The sequence below is a fragment of the Macrotis lagotis genome, chromosome 4, assembly GCF_037893015.1.
Source record: "Macrotis lagotis isolate mMagLag1 chromosome 4, bilby.v1.9.chrom.fasta, whole genome shotgun sequence".
Taxonomy (NCBI): Eukaryota; Metazoa; Chordata; class Mammalia; order Peramelemorphia; family Peramelidae; genus Macrotis; species Macrotis lagotis.
The window spans coordinates 120,408,187-120,435,808 of NC_133661.1; the positions used below are offsets into that span (position 1 = coordinate 120,408,187).

General features: G+C 36.2%; 1 protein-coding gene across 1 annotated transcript in view; it reads right to left on the bottom strand.

Moving 5' to 3' along the window:
- Nucleotides 1-27,622, bottom strand: part of LOC141521436 (pro-interleukin-16-like) — a 161,464-nt gene that overhangs the window by 100,591 nt on the left and 33,251 nt on the right. Inside the window, 1 exon segment of the mRNA XM_074233996.1 lies at nucleotides 11,230-11,642. Coding sequence (XP_074090097.1) covers nucleotides 11,230-11,642 — 413 coding nt within the window.

A 27,622-nucleotide genomic window follows, 5' to 3' on the forward strand; every position in this document is an offset into this window, starting at 1 on the left:
AGATACAGTATGTAAGTATGTCCTTCTTTGGCCCGTTTTACAGATGAGGTTACTGAGGCAAATACTGGTGACTTGTCGAGGATCACACAGCTAATAAGTATGGAGCCCAAATTTGAACTCAGAAAGATGACTGTTCCTGATTCCAAGCTCAGTGCTCTATCCACTGCCCCAATTCTATTTTAGCATAACTAATTGTTGGGATTCTTTTTCTTTATATAAAGACTTTATGTAAAGTCTAAAATATTCTATACTTCAACCTTCCCCATTCCTTTCAAGTTTTCAGTCTTTTTTTCAAATGGTATAATTTCCAGGTCTCATCATCCTTGCCCCACCTTGTGAACTTTTTTTTTTAGGTTTTTGCAAGGCAAATGGGGTTAAGTGGCTTGCCCAAGGCCACACAGCTAGGTAATTATTAAGTGTTTGAGACTGGATTTGAACCCAGGTACTCCTGACTCCAGGACCTGTGCTTTATCCACTGCACCACCTAGCCGCCTCCCTTGTGAACTTTTGAAAACAAGACAATGCTTTTTTGGTAGGTGACCTGTGAGGGGAAAAGGGACTCCTAGTTGCTCCCACTGGGTTCAAGCAGAAAAACTCCCTTTCCCACATTACAGCCCTTCAAAGATAGGTACAATGTCCTTTCCCTTTTAGGGACTAAATCTTCCCAGTTCCCCCAACATATTTTCAAATGCCAAGGTCAACCAACCGGGTTGCTTTCTTTTGGACACTCTCCAGCTTTTCACATCCTTCTTAAATGATGTGTCAGTCAAATTGTTCTCTGTTCATCTTACCATGGGGTTTATTGGAAGCATATAAATCAGTTTCAGTGAACACATTCATTCATAGAAAAGGTACAAAAGTCAAGCACAAATTCTACATCACTGGACCTCACTGGGTACCTGTCTTTATCTCAAGGAAATGAAAATTGCATCTATAATTGTACCAGGGAATCAGTCTTTCCAGTTATAACTCAACCATGGAATGATCAACGACTATTAGTGATCAGTGAATACTATACTGGAAGTGCAGGAAGCAACTTGCAGACTTTTACAAATGTGACAACCTGGTTAGTTTTTCTTTTCATTTTTTTTCTACTCCTTGTCATAAAGGTTAGTTCTAAATCTTGTCTGTTAAGGAATTTTTTTTTCAGAAATAAAGATGATAAAAACAGAAGATTTCAATATAAAAGCAAAAGAAAAAGTAAACTACTTATTCATAAATGGAAATAAACTAAAACCAAAGAAATACATCAATGTGGAGCAAGAAAATCTCATATGCCTCTAAATATACTAATCATGAATAAGTAAGATAAAACTATAAATCAAAAGTTTGTATATTTTCTTTTAAGTTACAAAACACCAAAGGTGTTCATGGATAGTCACTGGACAACCTATATTTATCAACTATCCCCCTTCCATCTCTGGGAAAAAAAGATAAGTATATCAAATGTGTATCAAAGATGGTATCCAGAATTGAACATTGTCTTCCTTACATGAGTTGATCAAAACAGAATATATCATACAGAAACTATCAAGTTGTTGGGTTTATTTTTTTTATTCTAGACACTGTATTTCTCTTGATTTGCCTAGGAAAAGAGGCAGAATTTTTTTTACTGTTTTGTGGTACAGCTGACTCATTTTTTAGTTTACAGGGCACTAAAATTCATGGATCATTTTCAAACTGTTTTCTAGTCATACCTCCCTCATTGGACTGAGGCCAAAAACTGGTGCAGTAATTACTGTATTAGAGGAGAAAGCAGGAGATTTAGTACTAGTCTTAACTCTTCCTCATAAAGAGACCTTAAGAAATTCATCTTTCTTCCTTGAGCCTCAGTTTCCTCATCTGTAAAATAGGGAATATAATCCTGCCCTTCTCATATCTGATGACTGTGTTTTGGGTCAAATAAGATCAAGTATTTAAAAGAACTTTGTAAGCTGTGAAGTGATTGTGGTGATATAACAGACATGAAAATGGTTCAAAGTCATAAAGTGCTGTACAATCCAGAGGTTTTGTGATGGTTGTTCCTGCCCCTTGATTGATCTTAACTCAATATATCTTAAATTTTAAAATGAATGTTGCAAAATTCTGCCATGTAAATTTAAATATATGTATATACATATAGAAATGTATGTATACACATATATAAACATGTATTTATATGTATGCATATAAAACATACACATCAGGATTTATTCTTATTAATTTTTAAAATAAAAAATAAAAATAAATGTATTATTTATTGATGTACACAGATAGTATCACAACTCAAGTAAGTTACAATAAGGTGTCATAACTCCAAAAGGAATGAAAATCTTCTAAATAAGTCTAGGAATAAATATTTTAAAAATAATTTTTCCTAGGAATTATAGTGATGAAGGATGAAAGTCATTGAACTTTGAGTAAAAAGACCTGGGTTCAATTCAGTCTCCATCATTATATGATTATGGGCAAGTGACTAACACTCTGTTAACATTTCCTCCCCTTCAAAAATGCTTTTAAAAGTAGAGGGAGGGAAATAATGCCTTCATATCTACCTCAGAGAGTTGTGGTGAGAAAAATTCTCAGCAAACTGAAATATCCTATAGAAATGTAAATTGCTATTGATTGGTACATGCTAAGGATGATTAAAATGAAGTAATGTTACATAAAGCTAATTCAAAACAGATGTGGCATGTTTCATAAGCGAACACACTGGTTAATGTGCCAGCTGCCAATTTGTTTGGAGCTTATTCTTTAATGTTTCTCAGCTTCTTGAGTACTCATTCAATTTATTAATTTTTTTTCTCTTCTATAGCTCTTGCTGGCCTGGTTGGTCTTCTTAGGTGAATGAGACTTCAGAGTCAAGCACATTTGCACAGTATTTTCAAATCAAATTTATCTGCTTGCTAGTCAGGTGGGTTTCCCCAAGTTTTCCAGTCCTGGTATCATGGGATATGTATTTCCTTTCATTCACAGCCAGAAGAATAAACTGCCAGTCAAAGCCAGACCTTACCTATTACCTCTGAAGTTTAATTTTAGAGGTCTGGTAAGACTCACTCACACAACACCACTACCACCATACAACAAAAAAAAATTCACTCTTTCAGTAAAATTCCATGGGTTTTAAGCTAGAAAGATGAGTTTTAAAATAGGAAGGTCAGGGGAGGTTGCACGACATGAAAAATTATATGAACTGAATCAAAATTAAATAAATAGAAACAAAAGAACAATGTATACAATTATTGCAACAATATTAATGACTAAGGGAGGGGAACAAAAAACAAAAGTTAAAGAAACTAAATGGTATATAATTATGAGGACCAAGATTGGCCACAAATGAGAAAAGTAAGACTCTATCTCCTCTTCTCTCTGCAAAAATGAGAGTGGGGGCTTATCACTATAGATATATTGTAATGCTGTTTTAACCAACTGCTGTGTTGATTACTTTTGCTGAACTCTTTGACTTCTCTCTCCTTTTCTCCTATCATTATTAGAAATGGTTCTCTGGATAGGGAAGGAGTAGGAAAATCATGAAAAATTAAATTAGAATATGTACAAAAGATTTTTTTAAAAGGATAGGTAATATGATGTGTCAGGAAGAACATTAATCTGACAATCAGAAGACCTAGGTATGGGACCTTGGAGAAGAGACTTGTGCTTCTGTTTTCTCATTTATAAAATGAAGAAGTCAGATTGGAGGACAAATAAGTTTCCTTTCAGGCAGCTAGGTGACTCAGTGAATAGAGTCCAGGGCTGGAGTTTCAAATCCAGTCTCAGACACTAGCTGTGTGAACCCCAAGCAGGTGACTTAACCCTTTTTGCCTCAGACCATATTAAGTCTGAGTCCTTCTCACCCACAGCAGGTATCATGAAAACTTAAGTGCTTCATAAACCTTAGATTTCCAGTACAATGTGAAATCTTCTTTGATTCAGTGGTCTTCCATTAGACTCTGTCTTCTGTTAAACTTCCAAGCTAAACATTTCACTTTCTATTTTATAGTGACTCAAGTGCCAAATGACTGGGACAATCTCTCTAGTCCTAGAGAACATTTTAGCACTTAAGGGGCCAAAGAGGTCAGGATACCTAGTGGATAGACTTTAGACTGGGTTCAAATCCTCCAGATAACACCTACTTGCATGCTTTTCCCCACCTCTAGGCATAATACACAATGTCTCGGTATCCCAAGAAACTCTAAGTATAACTAGAAGTTATAGCTCTGTATTCATGGGGGTCCACACTGGGGATTCCTTATGTAGAAGAAACCTCAGATTCAGGGGAAAAAATAGGGTTGATGAGTGGAGGGAAAGAATTTGAGGATAGAATCAGTTCTGAGTTGAAAACTGAAGAATAAAATTCCCCCATGTTGATACAGCTTGAAATATTTTGAGGTTTGAATTCATGGTTCCTGGAGACCTCTCCTGACTACCTTTAGCCTCACAGAGCTGCCTCCTTACCCTTCTCCCAGACTGCCCAGATCTCTTCATAGTGGTTCCCCACCTATTCCTATTCTTCCTTAAAGGATTCTACCCTATAAGGCCATGGCACTAGGAATACAGAGAAAGTTGTTTTTATTTTAAAAAGTTCCTAACATTCTAATGGGGACAACATTCATTTTCCTTCCCAATAACCCTAGATATGCTTGGTTTTGTTTTTCTTATTGACTTTATCAAATTAACTCCAGTGACTCTTTAATCTTTAGAGGTGCTGACTGCTAGGTCAAGGTTTAATTTGGATCCAAAGTGCATTTCCATCTACCATTCCAACATATAATGGTAGTAATGACTTAATCCTTTGGGTCCTGCCAAATAAATGGCAACTAGTTTAACTTGGCTGATTCTGTAATTCCTTTTCCTTTAATTTTCTTATTAGACCTTAAATAGCAGAGAAAGAAAGAGACAGAGAGAAAGAGGAGAAAGAAAGAAAAAGCAATCTCCATTTCACATCCAGAAGTTGTCTTGAAAGACATGTAACCATGGTGCTATGGGAGAGAGGACAGTGAACTCTATTTCTTTTTATCCTAAGCCTCACCGTGAGGCTGAACTTGAAATGGAATAAACTGGTGCTTTGTGCTGGCAGCAAGAAGGTAGTGACTCAGTTAATTAAGCATATGAGAGTGACTTGACTGACATTTTCAAAAGGGGAAAGAAGTCTGTGTTTCTGTCAAATCTGTTGTGGTCTATAAGAGGTGATTAAAACTCTAAGAGTATCTTTATGATTCTTGGGGACTTTGGTACCCTATATGGCATTCTTAACTGCTCTCCTGCACCCCAATAAATGGAAACCAATTGGGTTTCTTCATCTAATAACTTTTATAACAAATTATTCAAAATCAGGTGAATTTGAAAATGAATTTCCACCCACCCAATGAGCTTGCCCTCTACCAGAAGGAGCCCATTCTGCCCAGTGGGCAGAAGCCCCATATATATGACTGTCATTTCCAGTATCAAATAACCAGCCACATTCTTCCAATCCCATTGTGCATTTGTGGACATAAGCAAGTCACAGGAAAATCAGGCTGAATCTGAATAAAGGGCTTCATTGTTCTGGTTGCTGGCTTTTTTTTCATTGTCAGCCCCTTTAAACTTCCTTCACAGATTATTTCATTTTTTTACTTTAATCCCATGATGCCAATATTAAACCTCATTCACAACCACAAAATAAAAGAGCAGATTGTTATAAAGTACTTTTAAAGTAGGATCAGGCCAAGGCATTGAAAACCTAATGAAGTTTGTCTCTGATACTCTTCCACCTCCCCTTTCATTGCTATCCTTGATCTCTACCTACCCTCTTGCCTGACCCTTGTTCTTCTTCCTGGGTCTTATTTCCTTAAAACCATGCTCTCTTAGTCATGAGGTGAGGGCTATGTGATCCACAAATACTATATTAAAGAATCCATATATAGGTGTTAATAACTCATAATAATTTAATGTTCTTTTCCCTCCAGGAATCCTTACATTTTAATAGAGGATTCCTGGAAACCAAATGAATTTCCTTAATTCACTTAAGTTGGTGGGGAAGATATTTTTTGGTCATAAGGTCAATATGTGGATAGTAGTTACCTGCCTCTTTTCTATGGATCAGACTAGTAAGAAAGAAGAGAGTTTTCTCTGAAGAATATCTAAATATAGTATATCTACTGAGTGGCTGCTATTGTCCTTCCCAAGTACTTCATTCTACTCTGCTTTAAAGGAGACCCGCAGCACCAAGCTGCATATAACTGAACTCTACAGAGAATAAGGTCTCTGTCTCCTTTCCACTCACTTTTGACGTTCCCATCAAATATGTCTACAAAAGAACAGGGGTAGAGTTTATTCCATTAGAAAATGATAAAAAGACATTCTAATTCTAAGTAATTAATAAATTAAATACTGACAAGGATGAAAGAATCAAAGAGGTGGCTATGAAGTTGGTGTGAGTAAGGTATTGTTAGTAAAGGGAAGGTATCCTAACAAATATTTGAACCCCAAAACACAAAATTACTGATCCAAATTTATGAATGAATAAGTAACTTGGATTATTACAACTGGCTCTTAATGTTTAATGAATGAATTAATGGATGAATCTCAGAGTGAGTAGGATTGAGTGTTAAGAGACACAGGTCTTAACTTCAGACAATTAGTTTAAAAAGCCAAAAGTCAGAGAAATATTCTTAAATTTTAACCCTTTGAAAAAATAATTTGCTAAATATTTAAAAGACAAGATTTTTCACTTGATCGATTTTTAAAAGTTGAAATTTAAGGGAATCCCTAATTTATTGCTGCAACTAGAAAACTAAAGTTAATTCACACATATAGATGAAATTTAAACTAATTAATGCTATTACCACTTACTGGAAGTTCTAAGGGGAAAATCTAGGGAGAAAGAAGTTGAAGTGATTGACAAATAGGAAGTTGGAAAAATTACATATGGATTTAATTATTCAAGGGCCCCTTTCTCTAAGTATAAATGAGAGTTGCTATTTTTGTGTATACACTCTATAGGTTTGTCCATGAAGAATTTACAAAAAAAGAAAAGAGATAGACCTCTTCTCCTTGATACAAATCAGTCTGTTATTTAGAGTCAGAACTTGAATTCTGTTCTCTTGACTCCAATTCTTCAAAATTTCCATTCCCTAAGCCTTCACTCCCTTTTGGAGCTTTTTCTTTGAATTTTTTGTATTTTAATCCAAGTTCACTTTCCTAGGACACCCAAAAAACCTCCACTGTAAGATGGCATTCACTCAGGAAATATTAATTTTCCAGTTGTAATTGTAAATTGAAGTGATTTCAACTTTTAATTGATAAACCAACTCAAAGTAATCTGGAATTGAAATTTAACATTTCCTCAATTACTAATATAAACAGTAAATATTATTATAGGTTTTTCCAGATTACCAAAATATTTCATACAGGGTTATGCTGAGAAATGTTTAACAACCAACTTTCTACAAACATAAAACGTATTTTTAAGTTTAGCCTACCTTATTATTATAATATAATAGATCATTGCAGTAGTTCAAACTTGAAATGAAATGATCCTGTACCAGAATAGCAGTAGTGTCAGAGGAGAGAAGGAGGCATATACAAGACAAGTTTCAAAAATAAAAGAGATAGGCCATGAAAAAGATTGGATTTGGGTAGGAGGAGTGAGAGAGAGAGCAGTCAAAGATGACACCTAGGTCTTGAGTGAGCCTAAGCTTCATAAAAGATAGTGGTTAGAAAAAACAAAGAGTTTAGCTAGGAATGAATGATAAATCCTGTTTGGGACATGTTGAGTGTAAGATTTCTACAAGATATTTTGAAAAAGTGATCACTGCTGACTTTGAGGGAACAGTTTCTAATGGTGGAAAAGAAAGTCATATTGTAAGGGACTGAAAAATGGATGGGAATCAGAAAAACATAGAAGCAATAAATAATATTCTCTCATACCACTCTAATCCCCAAATTTGGCTGTGCAAAGGAGAAAAGCTTTAATATGAGGATAATAGGATTAATTGAAGGTTTATTAAAGTTAGGAGGAATCTCAGTATCCTTGTAGGAAAAGAGAAAAAAACTTAGAGAGGTTTAAAAGTAAAAAGAGAGAGGGAGGGAAAGACTGAAAGAAAAAGTTATCTAATGAGATGAAAAGGAATGATATCAAGGGTTTGCTTTTGGCAAGAAGGTCACCTCACGCTTTGAACCTGGAGCAGTGGTACAGAAGATGGGGGATGATTTCAAGGTTATTGGAAATTAGGGATAGAAGAAGCTCACCACAGACTTTTTCATTGAAGCATGAAACCAGGGTCTCTGCTAAGTGAGGGGAGAGGTGGTGATATAGATTTAGAAGAGAAGTTTCAAAACAGTAGCTGTGGGGAATCAAACAAGATTGGCAGTGCATCCAGTTCATGTGGTTGTGGGCCTTCTTCTAGGAGCAATAGAGGCAGAGAGGAGAAGGAAGTAGAAAGAGAGTAAGAGAGTGGAGAGAGGAAGGGGAGAAGGTCTAGAAAAAGATGAGTCAGCAAGGAATTGAAGAGACTGTGAACTTGAATGGGTTAATTAAAGGGTCATGAGTTTAAAAGAGGAAAATAAGGCCATTTCAGAGATGATGGCTTGGGACAAATCAAGGAGGAATAAAGTCTCCAGAAGTTGTGGCAAAGACAGATTATATTTAGGAATGGTGAGACATACAATAAGCTAGCAGGACAGGACATCATGTTGAGATATAGAGATCTTTGTTAGCATGGATTATGGAGGTGGGTGAAGAGGATATCAAGGATATGATCATTTCTGACTGTGGTGGCCATGGAGCAACAGTATAGATTCTAGGAACTGAAGAAGTTAATAAATTAGCAGGTAAGAGTCTTTGAGGCAACATCATCATGTAAACAAAAATTCCCCAATGAGAAGTGAGGTAGAAGGAAGGACGGTGAACCAAGAACAAAACTCCCCAAGAAAGGAGAGAAAATAACTGAGGATACTGATACAGAAGAGCATCTAAGATCTGAATAGTCTGAAAATTAAGGAAAGACAATGAAAGGAGCTATGAGGAGCACATGGAAGGATCAGTGATGAGAAGGAAACATTTCTACAACTCTTGTCCCAGTGTGCCAAAGAGCCTTGAAAAAAATGGTATCTTCAGTCCTAGAGAGGACATCAAGAGGAGTGTCTCCAGGAGAGATCCAGATGTCTGTGAGAGTAAATTCAGGCAAAGGGGAGAGAAAAGACCTATGATTTCATTAGTCCAAGGAAATCCTAAGTGAAGAAACTATCCCTATCACTGTAGATCTGGATCTTCTTTATAATTCATAATCTCAGAAATTTACCTGGAACACTGAGAGGTGAAGTGACAGCCAGAATCTGTCAGCATATGTCAGAGAAAGGAACTGAATGAACCTTGATCTTCCTAGCTTACAGACTACTTTCTCTTCACTAAGTCACTATTATTTTCTATTTCAGGGAGGAAAAAAAAACAAAAAAAAAATAAAACTCTTCAGATTTTTTTTTAAACAGGCTTTCAATGCCTTCCAAGAGAAATGGCAAGGAGGAAAGTTAGCTATCATCAGTAATATTACCATTGAGTCAACAGTCATTTTTTTTTATTTTGGAAGCAATTGGATAAAATTGCACAGCAACACACACAACTTGTAAGTGTCTGAGGCTAAATTTGAACTCAGGTCCTCCTGACTCTAGGATCACATACCTATGTGAACAAAGGTGCCAGACATGTGCTTTAAAATATAAAGAAAAGCAAAAGCAAGGTCCATGCCCCCAGGGAGTCATTATCAATTCCAATAATAATTAAAATTTATATATTATTTTAAGATTATGAGACTTAAACACCTTATTTCATTCGAAAGAAAAACAATGCAAAGTATCCATTTTCCCTCAGTAAACCTCATAAACTGAATAACATTACTGATTTATGTGAAACAACCTGCCTTACTTAAATTTGTAATACCCATCTATAAATGAAGATGAATCTCTCCGACAGTTCTAAAATAATAATTCAATATAATTCCACAAGAATATACTAAGCACCTTGATAATTTTAATTATACTCAATTCCACAAGGTTATATTAAATATCTATTTTGTATCAGGTACTTTTCTAAGTGCCAGAGACACAAGGAAAAAATCAAAACAATTCCTGTCCAGCAAGGATTCAGGTTCACTCACTGCAATGTCAAGGTTATTGAGACAGTGTTTCCTTGAAGTCATCAGTGAGCAATGCATAAGAAGGACTTTGACTGAGTAACAAATACTATTCTTCATTTTTGTAGTCAATTATAGATTCCTAGACCTGGAAAGGGCCAAAGAGGTTGCCTCCAAATAAAAAGAGTTGTTCTGAGGGAAAAGGATTAGATTTGTATTACTTAGTTCCAGAAGGCAAACTTGGGAGCAATTGATGAAATTTGCAGAGAGACAGACTTGGGCATGATATGAGAGAGAGAGAGAGAGAGAGAGAGAGAGAGAGAGAGAGAGAGAGAGAGAGAGAGAGAGAGAGAGAGAGAGATTGAGAGAGATTGAGAGAGAGAGACAGGGGGACTTCCTAATAATGAGAGCTGCCCCAGAGTGGAATATGGAGCTCTAATCCACTGGAAGTATGCAAGTAGAGACTGGATGACCACTTGTTAGGGACATGACTGAGGGGCTTCCTGTTCAAATATAGGTTGGATTAGGTGATCACTGAGGACCCTTCAAAACCTGAAGATCTGCAAGGTCATCTAGTCCAGGTCTTTGACTAATGGATAATGCACAACATCCTCTCCAATTGATCATTCAATCATTGCTTATGTCTTTATATATGTATGTATGTATGTATATATATATATATATATATATATATATATATATATTCCCTCATAAGCAGTTCATTATATCATAGTATATTTGTCCTTAAATTCCTTCTTACAATATTTCTATACATTCCTATATTCTGCATCCCTATAACTTCTATCCATTTGTCGGAGTACCCCCTCTGGAGTTAAACAGGATAATTCTCTGGTCTCTATTCCATCTAATGAATATTAATCCCTATTATGTTCATCCATTTAAATTTTTTTTTCAGAGAGAACATCTGGATGCCTGATTTTTTAAAAAGAAACTAGCCTGGAGGTTTAGACTCTAAACCACCTAATATATATTAGTCCTTATTATGCTCATCCACAAAATAGATGATTTTTTTCTTCCAAATAGAACATCTGGATCCCTGATTTTTTTAAAGAAACTAGCCCAGACATTTTTAAGCTCAGAAATCTGATTTTTTGTTGGGGCTGACAAGCACTGGACATACCTTAATAAAGCATTTTCGCCTGAGGTTCTTGCCACGGTCATTCATTGGTGTGTGGAGCTGTGCAGCCTTGCAGCCCAGAGCTAGATCAGGAATGCCTGGCTCAGCTTCTGATGTGTCTGCCAGTTGCCCAGAGCAGTGGAAAGCTCCTTCGTGGGCATAATCTGCAGCTATCTCAAAGGGGTCAGGGCATTTCTCATCAGGACTGGATCCATCATCACTGCTCTTGGCATGGCAGAGAATCAGGGACCGGGAAATGGAACGAAACTTTTTGGATTTCCTGCTCTTCCCAGTATTGCTCTGCTGCTCCATCTTCAGCGAGGAAGTGATGCTGCCCCTTTTCCTTTGCTGCTCCCACTGATTTGGCACAGATGAGGAAACTGCTTGATTGGGTTTTTCAGAAACCTCATAAGGTCCTGGAAGAAAAAGGAAGGGGGAAAAAGAGTGGTTAGATGCTACTAACTAACACAATCATTGGAAATCCTGAGCAAACCAAATAAACAGAGCCTCTTCTGGACAGTAGCAGCCACATGGTGCCTCATGACTTAGACTGCTCCATTTCACTCTAGTGCAGGACTCTGAGCGCCTAAACCAACCCCTGCATCCTTCCTTGCTGCTATTTTGGGCTGCCTGGGACATCTGAGCAAATGTCTCTGGGTGTTACCATACCTTCTGGCTCATAGACACAGAATGATTAAACCCCCAACGGACAAAATAGCATAGAATCATAGTTCTGAATCATTAACAGCTAGAACTATAACAGATCTTTTAAGGGGCACAGTGGCAGAACTCTGTAATTGAATTTGAAAGGTCTGGATTCTCATCCAGAATCTGATACTACCTTGTTGTGATTTAAGACAATGCAAATCACTACTCTGGGGTCAAGTTTCTTCATCTATAAAATTAGGTGATTGGACTAGATCAAGGATGCTCAATCTAAGGTCCATATAGAGTTTTTCAAGATACATGAACTTGAATGGGAAAAATTACATCTTTATTTCAACATAATTGGTTTTTAATGTAATCCTATGCATTTTAGTCTACACATTTAAAGATATTCTGAGAAAAGGGTCCATAGCTTCACCAAATTGGCAGAAGGGTCCATGAAACAAAAACATTAAGAACATCTGGTCTAGCTGATAGTCAAAGAGACCTATTATCTAACATTCTCTTAAATCTAATTCACTGCTTTTATTTGTTTCTTTATTTTAATAAGGAAACAGATCCAGGAAGCTTTTGCTCAAGGTTATATGATTTGTAATTCAGAAGACCAAGAATTAGAATTTTAGAGCTGGAACCAGTGATCTTATTTGTCCCATCTAACCAAACCACCTCACTTTGTAATTTGGGAAACTGATGCCCAGGGAGGTTAAATGGCAGAGTCCAGGATTTAAATTCATATCTCCTGAATTTATATGTTTTAGGGAACTGTAATGACCCCAAGTGGGATGTGATCAACCAATCAAAGACGGAGAAGACTGGTCTCATCCCACCACTCTCATCATATTCAATAATGGGACACACACCTATCCCTACTATTTGCTGATTATGAAACAACACATCCCAATTCTACCTCTTTTGTTCATCTGTGCACACCTAAAATATTCAAATTTTCATTTACTATGTATGGCATGCTTCTCAGAGCAATTATAACCAGAGGTGGGCTAAAACCACATGTAGGAACTAGTTGTTAAATTTTCAGTGTGCACTTATACCTCAAAATTCACAAATACTACAAATTATGGTTTGCTATACTGTATTGATTTCCAGACCTAAATAATGATGAAACTGTTAATAAACTTATATCATGAAGATAAATATATCTGAAAACTGGTCATTAAATAATTTACCAGTCCATCCTTAGTTATAAGCTAATACCCACTCAATGCAAGTATGTAATACCTATCTGCACCTCAGAATAGCCATAAGAATTTTGTTTTTGTTTTTTTTTTCTGATAAGATAACTAGTTGACCAAAAAAGATCAATTTCCTTATCCCTTTAAGGTAATAGCACTTTCTCCCTTTTTAACTATTTTCAATACTTTATATCTATTTCCTTGTGTACAAATTATGTTCTCACTTCTATCCCTGCCTGAGTAGAATATAAACTCTTCTTCAATTTTTTATCTTTGTACTTTTTGGACTTAGTACTATGCACCATAGTAGATACTTAATAAATGTGTGTTAAAATGGGCTGAATAGAATTTTACTCTGTTGAGAAAACTCCGTTTAATTTGCTTAAATGAAGGAAAGGTTTAAAAGAGGGAATCACTGAGACTTTGAGACCAAGACATGTAATAAAAATTTTATTTCTGACACAACAATATTCATGAAACATTGTTATTGGACCAAAAGGAAGATGACCTCAGATTACTTGCCACTGACCAATATTGGTCATGGAGATGAGAAAATAAAATGTATTTGTCTCCTCTCAAAAAGAGATGGTAGACTATGTTGGTAGAAATGTTACCAATATATCTAGATACCCATGTCTCTCTCTCTCTCTCAGATATTTCTGTTCAGCTATTTTTAATTATTATACGGGAGGACCCAACATGAAGGGATATAGTAGGAAATGACCCACTTTTTTTAAAAGGAAAAAGTGAACTCATAAATGGATTTATTTACCAGGGTACATGTCATTCCATTTTTCTCCCAACCCCAGAAAAATGTAAGTACCTTGAGGAAAGGATTGTTTGACTTTTGGTTTTCTATCCCCAGTACCTAGAAAACTAGTTCCAGACCTATATTAGTACTTCATAATTGCTTGTTGAATGGGATTAAAAATTACTCCTTAGATGAGCTTTGTGAACATATGGGCCATTAATAAGAGTTCTTAAGTGTACCTTACCTTAGGCAGTTGGGTGACTTGGTGGATAGAACACTGGACCTGGAGTCAAGAAGAAATGAGTTCATATCCAGCCTCAGATACCTATTAATTTCATGACCATGGGCAAGTCATTTAACCTCTGTCAGTCCCAGTTTCCTTAACTATAAAATGAGGATAATAATAGCACCAGCATCCTGAAGTTGCTGTGAGAATCAAATGAGACCATATTTTTAACTGAGACGATGGAGTTAACATATGGAGTACAACATATTGCTAAATGTTTGTTCCTTCCCTCCCTCCCTTCCCCTGTAGTGAAATATCTTAACTCTGAAACTCTTCAGTCCCCTAGATAAGGCCAATGAGTCAAAGAAAGGCAAAGCCCTTCTAGTATCCATAGATCCTTCATGGAAGAAGGATGATTGTTACAAATATTACCATCTTGGACACAGGTGCTCTCTCAGCAGTTCAATGATCAAGGACACTCCTGAGAGACCTATTATGGAAAATGTTATTCACCTCTACAGAACAAATTATGGAATCTGAATGCAGAATAAAGCAGACTTTTTATTTTTTAAAACTTCTCTTATTTTTTTCATTCTTTCTCATGTTTTTCCCCTTAGTTCTAATTCTTCTTTCACAACATGACTAAAATAAAAATATATTCAACATGATAGTACATGTACAACCTATATCAGATTGCTCACTGGCATGGAAAGGGAAAGGGAAAAGATGGTGGAAAAAATGTGGGACTCAAAAGCTTACAAAAGGATAAATATTGAAAACTATCTTTGCATATAACTAGAAAAAACAAAAAAATTTAAAAAATAAAAACAAAAACAAAACATTACCATCTTTTTCTATCAGCTCCCAGATAACAAGGAAAATGTCTTATTTGTACTTTGTATTTCTCCCAGTCCTAAGAACAGATATCTGAACAGATATTGAAATTGGCTTTTGATGAATATTTGCTGAGTAGGGGGAAAGGTATCAAAAAAAAATTGAAAATCTTTTGTTTGTAGAAACAGGATTACTTCTGCTTGCCAATGCTCAAACACAAACACAGAGGCTTACCAATAATTGTCATTTAAAATTTTTCTTAAAACAATGTACTTCTAAGCACTGAAATTATATAACCTTCAAGATTTCCTTATTACCCTTGTCACTTGGGCAGCCTTGAAACTAGCCATTCACAGCAACTGGCAGGGCCATCAATCTAAATGACTGTAGAGAAGCTAATTCACTAGGTCTGCAAAATGGCTTAAACAACAGCCAAAGCTCCTGAATGCTCTTTGCTGTCAACCTGGATAAAATCAAACATCTTTGATGGTTTCTTCACCTGTTAACCCAAAATAACAATATCATCACCCTAATAATACTTTCCATCCATAGGAGTTGCTAAAGATCTCATTCAATCCTTACCTCAAGCTTCTAATATAGATTGTGATAGGAATTAATATAAGGAATTCTTGGATAAGTTCCAGTGAAATAAGTGAAATCAACACTCCACACTTTGGAATAGCTTTAGAGTACTGACTTGCCCACAGTCACATAACCACCCTGTGTCAAAAGTGGAACTTGAATTCAGGTCTTCCTGACTTTAAACTTGATTGTGTATCCACTACATCAACACCACTACCACCATAAACCTCCCCCCCCAAGACATACACATACACACACACACACACACACACACACACACACACACACACCAGTACACAGTATTGTTGTCTCCATTTTACAGATGGGGCAAATGAGGATCAGATAAATGAAATGGCTTACACAGAAATCCCATTGCTAACTAGTTGTGGACCCTGGACAGTAAAACAGATTTTCAGATGCCAAGGCTAGCTAGGGCTCATTTTCCTAAGGCATGTTTGCATAGAAGTTAACTTGTAAAGAAGCATTTGCTAAAATAAAACACTTATTATTTTTCTTTCTCAGTAATAGGGAAAGCAGGAAATAATAAAATTCTGGAACCCAGCTTTAGTATGGAGGGGGTGGGGAAGACAGGGTGATGCTTTGAGAATGGGAAAACCCATATTTCTTCTCTTGCTCCCCAGACTTTGCAAGTAAATGCTAAAGGGAGGGGGTGAGGTGGGTTAAAGTCAGAAACATTTACCGCAGGGCTCTCTAGCTTCTCTAAGAGATTCCTAAACAATTTTTTCTCCATAATGCTTAACAGCATGAAGAAAAGTCTTTGCCTGCTTGCCTGCCACAGAGCTGACAGTGGGGCAGCAGCAACAGCAGCCAAGTGACTCTCCAGGGGTCCACCATTATTAGCCAGATTGCTGAGGGAATTAGGAGACAAGCCTGGGCAGGAGGAGAAGTAAGAAGAGGAGGAACAAAGAAGAGGAGGAGGAAGAAAGAAGAAGAAAGAAGAGGAGGAGTAGGAGGAGGCAGAGGAAAGTCCTCCCCTCTGCCGTTTAAGACAATTTGTTGCTTTATCAGCTTATTCTGAAAGGAAGAACTCCAGTTCATTGAAAAAAAAGCTTATAAAGATGAAAGATCCCTTCTGATTCTGGGGAGAGTACATGATGCATCATGGCCTAAGAGATGCAATTAAAGTCAGAAGACCTGGGTTTGATTCCAGGCTCAACCTAACCTATAACTACCAGAGGGATCATGAACAAGTTATGTAAACTTTCAAGAGTTTTGATTCTCCATGTGTAAAATGAGACTAGATTAATCAATCAGTAAACATTCATTAAGCTCTTGCTATGGAGCACTGTGCTAAGCATTAGGAATACAAAGAAAAACAGAAAGAGAAACTTGGTCTCGAGGAGCTTACTCCAATGAACATCACATACATACATACATACATATATGTGTGTGTATGTCCATATATATACATATATGTATATATTTATATACAAATATATACAGTAGAAAGAATGTTACTGAGTTCTTGGGTGCTTGACTGCTGTGTTCTTATAAATATTGTGTTACCCTAAGGCAGGAGAGGAGAATGAAGAAAGACATCATTTGCTTTATGTATACTTGGGACACACCTGTTCATTATTAAGTTGGAGCTTTGCTGAGTGTGTTGATATTTTCTTCTTTATAATTAGGGTTCAAGATATTGGACACACAGCAAATGCCTCTATGAAAACAAATTTGAGCAAAGACCTCAAAATCTAAAGTTTAAAAAGAGCTGAAGAGATGGGCCAAGGCCTGCAGGATGCCTTTCAGGGAAAGTTGATCCTTTGAGGCCCAGTCAATCACAGTGATAAATGGGATCTGTAGCAAATCCTCTCCCCACTGGTACATGAATCAGTAATCATGGGGGAAAACTTCCTGAGAAGGTTTACTGTCCCAAGAGTCTCTTCTGAAGAATGCCTTCAGATTATAGCAGGTAACTTGTCAACTGGATCTTGAGCATTTCTGGGTTTTAATTGTCCCTGGAGCTAGGGCCTCCATTTACTCCTAAGAGGAATAAACAAGGGAACATGATAGCCAAAGAACTCTAGAAGGGAGCAAGGACAAGATGAATCATTGAAGACACCATTAAGCCCTCTTAAGGAAAGAGATCACCACTCAGAGTTGACTCTCAGCCCATGTTCCATGAGGTTTTCTTTATTAAAAGATTTAATTGTGGCATTCTAGTGGAAGGATAGAAGCCACAAAGTCAAGCTTTCAGGGATTCAGAAACTGAAAAAGGGAGACTAGGAGGAGCACATTGTTTGGCATGTTAAAAGAAAGTAGAAACAGCTAGCAAAGCTGCACAGATAGCATTAGATGATACAAAAATCAGTTGATTTCAATGTGCTCAGAATATCAAACATATCACAGAGAATGCTAATGCAATCTGGTAAGGGAACAGAGCAACAATAGAGTGGACATGAGAAAAGTAAATGGCAGCAGTGGCAGACAGACATAGCTCAGGACAGCTAGAAGAAATACTGATCAAACCACGACCATCAGGAGACTATTAGACAAGCATAATCAAGAAGAACAAAGCAAGGACAGTATGACTGGAGAAGAATAAATGTCCAAATTTTTTAAAAAGGCAAGAGACTAAAATTTATATACTAAAGATCAAGGATTTTGACTTCTATTACTGCGAAATCCTAGAGATATTTTATAAGACTATTTGTGAACATTTATAAGTGTTAAATCATTAAAAGCCAACAATGTTTCATTCAGAATAGCTGATGCCAGTCTATATTTATTTCCTTTTTGATAGGTTAACTGACAGGCTGGTAGAACAGGGAAATACTATAGATATTTTTTTTTCCTCAAGATCTGTTGCCAGTTGGGGTAGACCAGCCAGCCCACTTGAATCACAGGGCATCCTGAGGGAGAAACAGGTTTTAGGAAGTTAAACTATCATTATTTTTACCATGACCTCCCCTCAGACTAAAGTGGAAACAGTCCTGTAGTACTAGTCAAAACCCCCAGGATCAATAACTCCTCACAAACTGTCAATCTTGTCCCAGGCTCAGAAATAAATATGATTTTATCAGTGGAAGATGTATTGCAAACCACTTTGCTGCTACACTCTTAAAGAACACTGGGCCTTTCCAAAGTACTCAAACCTGAAACCTTTAATGTTCCATTAAAATGTGAGCTCCCCAAGAACAAGATCCATCTTGTTTTTCTATTTATGTCTTTAGTGGTTGGCATGTTAGGTGCCTAAGAAATGATTCATTCGTTCAGTAAATCAATCGATCAGCAATGTTCCAGATGCTGAGAACAAAAAGATAAAGAAAAAACAGTAACTGCCCTCTAAGGGTTTATATTCTAAAGGGAGTGACCACACTTACATAATCATTTGGTAAAGTCTTTCATGTTATCCTTCATTCAGTAAATCAATCAATCAATTAACAAACTTTCATTAAATACCTACTATATGGCAAATGCTGAAGGTAAAAAAGATAAAGAAAAAACCAGTAACTGTCCTCTAGGAGTTTACACTCTAAAAGAGGTGACTACACTTACATAATCATTTGATAAAGTCTTTCATGTTATCCTACTGACAAAATGAAGGATGTGGAAAAGACCATAGGATGGATAGATAGATTCAGAATTTATTGAACAATTTACCTCAAATTTCAATAATAATTTTAATAGAAACAAACATAAAGTTCTAAAGTTGAGTCAAAAAAATACCTAAGTATATGCTCTCTTCCCATTCTTTTTGGAATTCTAAATCCCTTCAAGGATGGACCAAGGTGCTACTTCCTGTACAAAGCCTTCTCTAATCCCCTCCCTCAGAATAATTAGTGTAGTCTTCCTCCTCAAATGTATTTATCTCGGTACAGAAAGTAGTCCCCCTCCCACTATCTAGACTATATGTATATTATTTATATAAAATGTGCTTCTTCAGGACAGCTATTATTACATCTTTGTTTTATAGCACAGCATCTGGAGAAGTGCTTTACATATAATAAGCACTTGATAATGCCTGTTGAGTTCTGAGGTTAGTAAATTAACAATTCTACAGTTTTGTAAACTTGACCTTTAATGTTCTCTTATTAATTCTTTTATTTGCATAATGTAGTTTAAAGGCCTTGAAGGCAAGAATTGCTTTTCTTTTTCATTTTATTTTTTCAGTGATCAGCAAATAGGTAACTCATAGATAGAATACTGGATCTGGAGACAGGAAAAACTAAGTTCAAATTCAATTGGACATTTTGTAGCCCTGGGAAGGTCACTTCATCTTTGTCTACCTCAGTTTCCTCAACTGTAAAATAGGGATAATAATAGCCCCCTACTTTGCAGGAAGAGGATCATTGAGAGGATCAAATGAGATAAAATTTGCAAAGATATATAAATATATATATATATATATATATATATATATATATATATATATATATATACACTAGCTATTTCTAAAATTAATTGGTGCCTAATAGTTTTTGGCATCCAGTAAGCACTTAATAATTGCTTGCTGAGTTGAATTGAATTGAATATTAAAGCTTACCTTTGAGGACTTGTAACTCCACAAATATCAGCAGATTGCAATGTTTCTTGCATTACTAATAGATGATTTCCTGAGATGCTATGACCAAAAAAGAATTCCTCATTTTATATCCAAACCCATGGAGATGAACTTCTCTGAATTTAGCCAGCCTGATCCTTGAACAACAGATTTATAATCTACTTCCAGACCCACATTCAAAGCCTTTGCAGCTTGATAAGTAGGACCTTTCAAGTTTTACAATTCACTGACCTAGACTTTAAGAACTCAGGGTCATTCTTTATGTCTTGATGAGGGATTAGAGCACTTCAGACTGGATTAAGGGAGAAAATATTTTTATTCTTTTCCAGAGCAAGAGAGCTGGGAAACTCAAGGTACTCCAGGAGACCTCAGAAGGACTGACCCCAACAAAAATTTCACTATCCAGGCATATCTGGTGGTGTGGACCTGTTAGCAGAGAAAGAAAGCTGTCCAGTAATGATCTATGTTTGAACTGTGAATTCTGACCCTCTTTCCTCCTAAGATATTTTGTAACAGGTGCCTTTCCTTTTTCTGTCTACATTTTCTCCTCTCTACAGAATCCAGTGGCATCCTGCCTTCTCCCAAAGGCAAGTTTAATTCTGCACCAGCAAGAGTATATGTGGCACAAGAATAGCTAAGGTGGGGCTAAATCTTACTGACCCTCTCCAGCCAAGGAATAATGCTATTTCAGGCCTCACAGCTGCTCCCAAGTGGCTAGGAGCCAGTTTAGTTGCCAGGGAAGATTCATGGCCCATTGGTTTCTAGTATTGCCAGAATGGTTTCTATATTATAGTGCAGTTGAGCCTAGATATTCAGACAGCATAGAGCACCTTTAGACCCTCCTACCAACAGTTCACCCAGTTACTCAGGTCCAGTTTATGGCTATCCTCAGTAATAAGATGAGATGCTATTACTTTGGTGGACTTAATCTATTCCAAGCCTTTAGGCTGCATTGCTTTGTAAATACTGAATAAAACAAATTATTTGAAAATGCTTTAAACATGTAAAATTCCATGCTAATTATCAATATAATCAGTATATTGATATATATTATAAATATGCATATACATATAGAGATAGACATACACACATACACATATGCACAATTAATCAAACCTCTCCAAAAATGGAAATTCCATAGACTTACATTCAAATTTACTGATCTTTTCCCCATTTCTAAAACATGCTTTTTGCCCAAGGTTCCCCAAACCATGTAAGACATTTGATGATAATAATAAATGAAATTTATTGAACTGACCTTACTGTTCCTTACAATTATCTCTATGCTATGAGTAGAAGAAAACAGAGAGAAAATGATAGCATTGATTAGAAGCAAAAAGAGAAGAGGATATAGGAGAGGAGAGAAAAGAGGAAAGGAGGGGGGAAGAGAGAAAAGGAGAAGAAAGGAGGGAAGAGAGGAGAGGGTAGGGAAGGGAGAGAAGAGGAGCTAGAATAGTGAGTCTCTCATCAGAAAATCTGTGTAAAGAGGCTTGTTAGGAATAACATGATAAGAATTAGACTCCTGCGAGTCCAACCATGCATTGGTTGAGGATATTTAGGCATTTTCTCCCAACAAAAATGTTTTGTTGGTATTCATTAGAAGATTGCAAATAGTTTGTGACCTTTTCCTTTCATAATCCTCACAGGTTGAGAGAGGAAAGAGATTTTCACCTGCCTCAGTCATTCATGCATCTTCATTTGCCTTTTAAACATCTCAAAATAGATAGTGAATGTCTTCAACTCAACATGTTCAAAATAGAACTTCTTATCTTTTCCCCTAAAACCCTTCTACCTTTCCTATTATTGTAGAGGGCAACTATTTTCCCATTACCTCGGAAAACCGAGGAATAATTCTGAATGTCTCTCACACACATCCCCATTACCTAAGCTAATGCCAAGTTCTGTCAATTTTACCTTTGCAACAACTTTTGAATATGTCTCTTTCTTTCCTTTGTTGCACCCACCATCCCAGTGCAGGTTCTCATTAACTCATGCTTGTTGGTAGATTTGCCTGCTTCAAGTCTCTCCTTACTTTCCTTATTCCAATCCATGCTGCATTGAGCCACTAATGTGATTTTTCCAAAAACTCAGCAGGTATGACCATGTCACACACTGCCCCTGCCCTTACTCAATGAACTCCAGTGGCTCCCTCTTACCTCCAAAAGCAAATACAAAATACTTTTTTAATGTGTTTAGCATTCTAATCCCTAAGTAAACTAACCTTCTCCTACCTTTCCAGTCTTCTTAATACCTCATTCCATGCCATAGACTGATCTAGCAACACTAGTCTACTAGCTGTTCCATCTCCTTCTCTCTGGGTGTTGCCTATGCCTGGAAGCTCTACTGATCTTCCCTTAAGTCCCAACCAAAATCCTACCTCCTACAGGAAACATCCCCCCAACCCTTCTTAATTCCAGTGTCTTTCCTCTCTTAATCATTTCCTATTTATCTTGTATATAGCTTGCTTTATACATACACACACACACACACACACATATATATATATGTTTTTCCCATTAGACTGTAAGTTTCTTTACAGCAGGTACTATATATATATATATATATATATTATATATATATATATAGATAGATAGATAGATAGATAGATAGATATATATATGCCTCCTTTTGTATCCTTAGTGCTTAGCACAATGTCTGATACCTATTGGGCACTTAATAAAATGCTGATTGATTGATTCATTGATCAATTGACTAAATAACCTATTAGGATGTGGCTTTCTTATTGCTTGGTACTTCTTTTATTCATCTTTTGTTGACTCTCTGGTGACACCTCTGGAAGGTCCCTATCCCAATTACTTCCACTTCCACCATTCTTACTTTGAAGAGGCAGTATTATATGATATGGTTGAAAGTCAGGAGAGTTAGGAGAGATCTGGTATTAAATCCCACATCCAACACTATCTGTGTGCCCATGAGAAATTCATTTAAGCTTTCTGTGCTTCTCTGGACAATGGAGATAACAGTGCTCAGGACACCTCTCACAGAGCAACTTAAAGAGGTAAATAAGCTTATTTATATAAAAATAATTTGTATAAAAATTAAATTCTAATAAATTCTGAAATATTAATGCTTCTTCTTGTTGTTCAGGTATTCCAATCCTGTCCAACCATTGGTGAACCTTTGGTTGTTTTGTTTTTTGGGGGTTTTTTTAGGTTTTTTCAAGGAAATGGGGTTAAGCGGCTTGCCCAAGGCCACACAGCTAGGTAATTATTAAGTGTCTGAGGCCGGATTTGAACTCCTGACTCCAGGGCTGGTGCTCCATCCACTGCACCACCTAGCCACCCCACTGGGTGGGGGTGGGAGGTTCTTGACAAAGATACTAAAGTGGCATTCCATTTCCTTCTCCAGTTCATTTTACAAATTAGAAAAGTAAGGCAAACAGGGTTAAGTGCCTTGCTCAGGGTCACACAATTACTAAATGTCTGGGGAAGATGTCTTCCTGATTTCAGAAATTTATATTTAGGATGACCCAAAAGTCTTATTGAAGTCTTAAGCTTTGATTATAATGAAAACCAAATGCTTCAAACTTACAAAGAACAACTTTTAAAAGATTAATTTAATAAAATATTGATTTTTTAATTAGAAATCAACATGACCATCAATTTGGGCTCTAAATCACTATTTGATTCTTTAAATTTGCAAAATATTTCATCCTTTGTAGTTTAGACAAGCATTTCTACCAACAAGCTATTGAAATAATCTAGTTATAAGCTCTCCCAAAAATTGAAGTTTTAATGGAACTCTATGAGAAATAAATCTAATGGATATAGGTTAGGTGATACAGGCTGCCAAACAAGAAGACCTCCTCTAGCAATATGTCAGTAAAAGCATCATCCAGAGACAGTTGTATATACAATGCATGATGACAGAGTTCTCCATTTTGTTAACATTAAAATTAGTTATTCAATTATTATTCAAATTTCACAAACTAAATAAATGTAAAATAAATTTACATATTAATTTTCAAGTGATGTTTTTATAGCATTTCTATTCCTATGTTATTAAAGCTTAAATTTCAGAGCCTCTTGTATAAATTATTAAACCTTCAGAACATCTTGTATAGCTATTACCTGCTGTTTCCCAAAAAAACAACCTACCACCACCAAAAAGAACAACACAACAGCAACAACAACAAGTTTATATGGCATGATCTTCTTTCTCTTCTGTGTTCCACAATATGTTGAATCTATTTTCATCATTTTCTTATCTTTTCCTCCTGTCTGAGAGAAGTCTTTCTGAAGGCTTACCCTCTTTCTACCGTTTCCAGTCTCTCCCTAATCCTCTTATTCCCTATCTTTCTTGGGTTTCTTCAATCTATCCTTCTCAATGCCCCTTCTACTCTTCTTTCAAACATTCCTGCATTTCCCTTATCCTGGAAAGAAACTTTCACCTCAATTAATTAGCACATCAAGCTACCAACTTCTTTCTTCTGTTGGCTATCAATTTTTAAGGAGGAGAGAAATTAAAGGAAAAGGAGAAGGGTTCACCTTGGAAAAGAGAAGGGAGCCATTTTATTTTCTATTATTTTATTTATTATATTTTATGTAATATTGCATATATTAGCTATATTATATTATCCATTATATTACTTAAATTCTATTATTCTCTATTAATTAATTAATCAACTAGCATTTGTTGATTGTACTATTGATACTGTCCTGTGTGTCCAACACTGTTAGATGCCAGGGATATAGACAAAAAGAATAAAGCAGTTTTTTCTTGCAAAGAGCTGACATTCACCTGATAGATATTATTGCTTAATTTGGGTAAATGAGAAAGCTGATCTAAAATCTTAGTGAATTGATTTTTGATAAAAAGATTCATTCTTGAAGTAGATGACCATCCACACGTTGCTACATTTCTATTACTCTGACAATCTTGGTTTTATTTGCTTTGTTTCAATCTGCTTTGTTTCAATTTTATAGTTGTACTGACCCGAACCCCCCACAAATTTCAAATAATTTGACATAAAGTATCTTAAAAATACCTCATAGGTACTAAGTGAACCACCTTCTTTTCTTACCATATAGGACCCTGGATCTCTGGAAGTGACTTTCAATCAGATAAGAAAACGGTTGCCCTTAAGTGACTTACCCAAAGTCAAACAGCTGATAAAAAGCAGTACCAGAATTGAACTCAAGTCCTCAGATTCCAAATATGCTGCTTTTACCATTCCTTCACTGTCTCTGCTCTTATCAATGCTTGGAGAAATCCAATCCAGACTTAAAGTGGGATTTCTGTGTTTCCTATTCTATTTGTCTTCTTCCCTATCACCACACCCAGGATTCCTTTGTGTTCAACACCTGTACATAGTATTGCTGGTTCCAGATCTGCTGGTTCAGCATGTATGACCATATACAACTTCAGAGCAGTCTTTACAAAGAAGGCCACTGCTGCCTGAGTAATTTATTACCTTCACTTCCCAGAGTATCAAATTTCCCTTCAAATACTGAGAGCCCTGGGATCACAACCCACCCTACATTACCTCCAACTATTCCTATCTAACCCTCTCCCTACACAGTCACTGACTCTCTGGGAGCCTCCTTAAAGTTCACAAACTTCTTCTCTAATAGACAATGGATTCTCTGGATATAAGTTATATAGCAAATGGAAAATTAAAGGTAAATAGTCTTATATCACCAAAATCCCCTCTATTAATAGAAAAAAAAATTGGTCAAGCACATATTTTGAAGTTTAGAATCTTTGTTACTGGAGATAGTATCAATATTCGTCCCATTTCTATTTAAGACTTAAAAAAGAAAAAAGAGAACACATCAATATGTGATATCTTTTCTGGGTTTTTTTTTAATTCAAATATTAAAAAATGTGATCTTAAACTGATTAATATGTAACATTTAAATTTTTAATGAAATAAAGCAATTTATGCTTAATTTTAAAATGTCTTTATTAATATCCAGAGAAGGAATTGTAGAGTTTAAAGATAAAAGCTTACTAGCTTCAATTTTTAAAAGTTGACTTATATATTGTGTCTTTTTTCCTCTCCAATGTTTTTTTCCCATGTGAATTTGATTCTTCTTTCACAACATGATTAATATGGACCTATGCTTAGCATGGATGTACACATATAGCTCATATTAGATTGTTTTCTGTTAGGGGAGGGGAGGAGGGGAGGGAGAAAAATGTAAAACTCAAAACATTGCCCAAAAAAATTATTTTTGAAAACTACCATTAAGAGTAGTTAGAAAAATAAATACACAAAATATTTGACTAAAAAAAAGTTGCCATTTATATACATGAATATACTGTTGATATGGCAGAGGGCCTTTACCTCTGAAAGGGCCTGGTTGTTAACTGAGGTGATAGAAAATGACTGAGCCAGATGGACCAGTCTTTGTCTTTTCCAAGGATCAGCATGTCTGGGGCCTCAGCCAGGATGTCAATACCAATCAACACTTACCCAGCAGTTCCTCTACAAGTCATCTTTGCCATAGAAACCACTGGGCAGAATTGAAGAACTCTTCAGATGAGATAAGTTTCAGCTCTTGAGCCTACTCAGATCCAATCAGGGTGCTCCTAACACTTTCTATGCCTTCTATGCCTATGTATCTGAAGGAGAGACCAGGATGACAAAGAGAAAAGAAAGAAGACAAAGAAAGAAAAGAATGAAGAAGAAAAAGAGGATGGAAAGAGATGAATACAGTGACAGTAGAAGGAACAGGAAAAAAGAAGAAAAAGAGAAGAGAGGGATAGGAAAAGGTGGGCTTAGATGGGGTAGCCACACTGACTATCTGTTACTCATCACATCTCCTCACTTATCTGGTGGACAGCAGTGAAGACTGTCTTCTCTTCTCTTGACTCCATGGACCCCATGACAGAAGAAATTGATCTTCTGTTCCTCATGTCTTTCCAATCCAGTATAAGAACATGTTCATATGAATTAATTTATGAAAAAGAAAAGGGTCTATATTCTGGTCTCATTATTATTATTATTATTATTATTATTATTATTATTATTATTAAGTATTCAGATAAGTCAACAACCTCTACTAATGCATCTGGAAGTTACTCTACATCTTAGAATCTTAGAGAGTGGCCCAAGGAACTGAGAGGCTGTCTAGGTTATACAACCAGTGTGTGTCAAAAGCAGGTTTTGTCCTCAGATCTTTCTGACTTCAGGTAAAGCATTCTATCAACTGTACTTATTTGTTTATGAAAATGGAGTGGAGAAAGGAGAAATCATCAACTTCATTAAAATAAAATGGACACCCAAAGAATTTGTTAATAAAAGTACCATTTTATTCTATTCAAAATCATACAAAATAAAATTATACAGTTCTTTTCAGTTCTCTTTACTAGTTCTCTCTTCCTTCTTTTCCCAGGTCAAAACCAAGACACCTTTTTCTCTCAGACCCTTCTATTATGCTTCATGGTCACTCATCAGTTCTAGGTCAAAAATGTTCTCTTCTCAGTCACCTGAATCTTGAAATTTCTCTTAACTGACTCTTCTCTTCTATTGCACAAATCTTCCAGAAACAAGCCACCCCTATGTTAAAGGATTCTGCTCCTCTTCTGAACCTGCAGTTTCTCTGGAAGCTACAAATTTCTTTCAAATGGTTTTCCCCACTCCTGTCCAAGGTTTA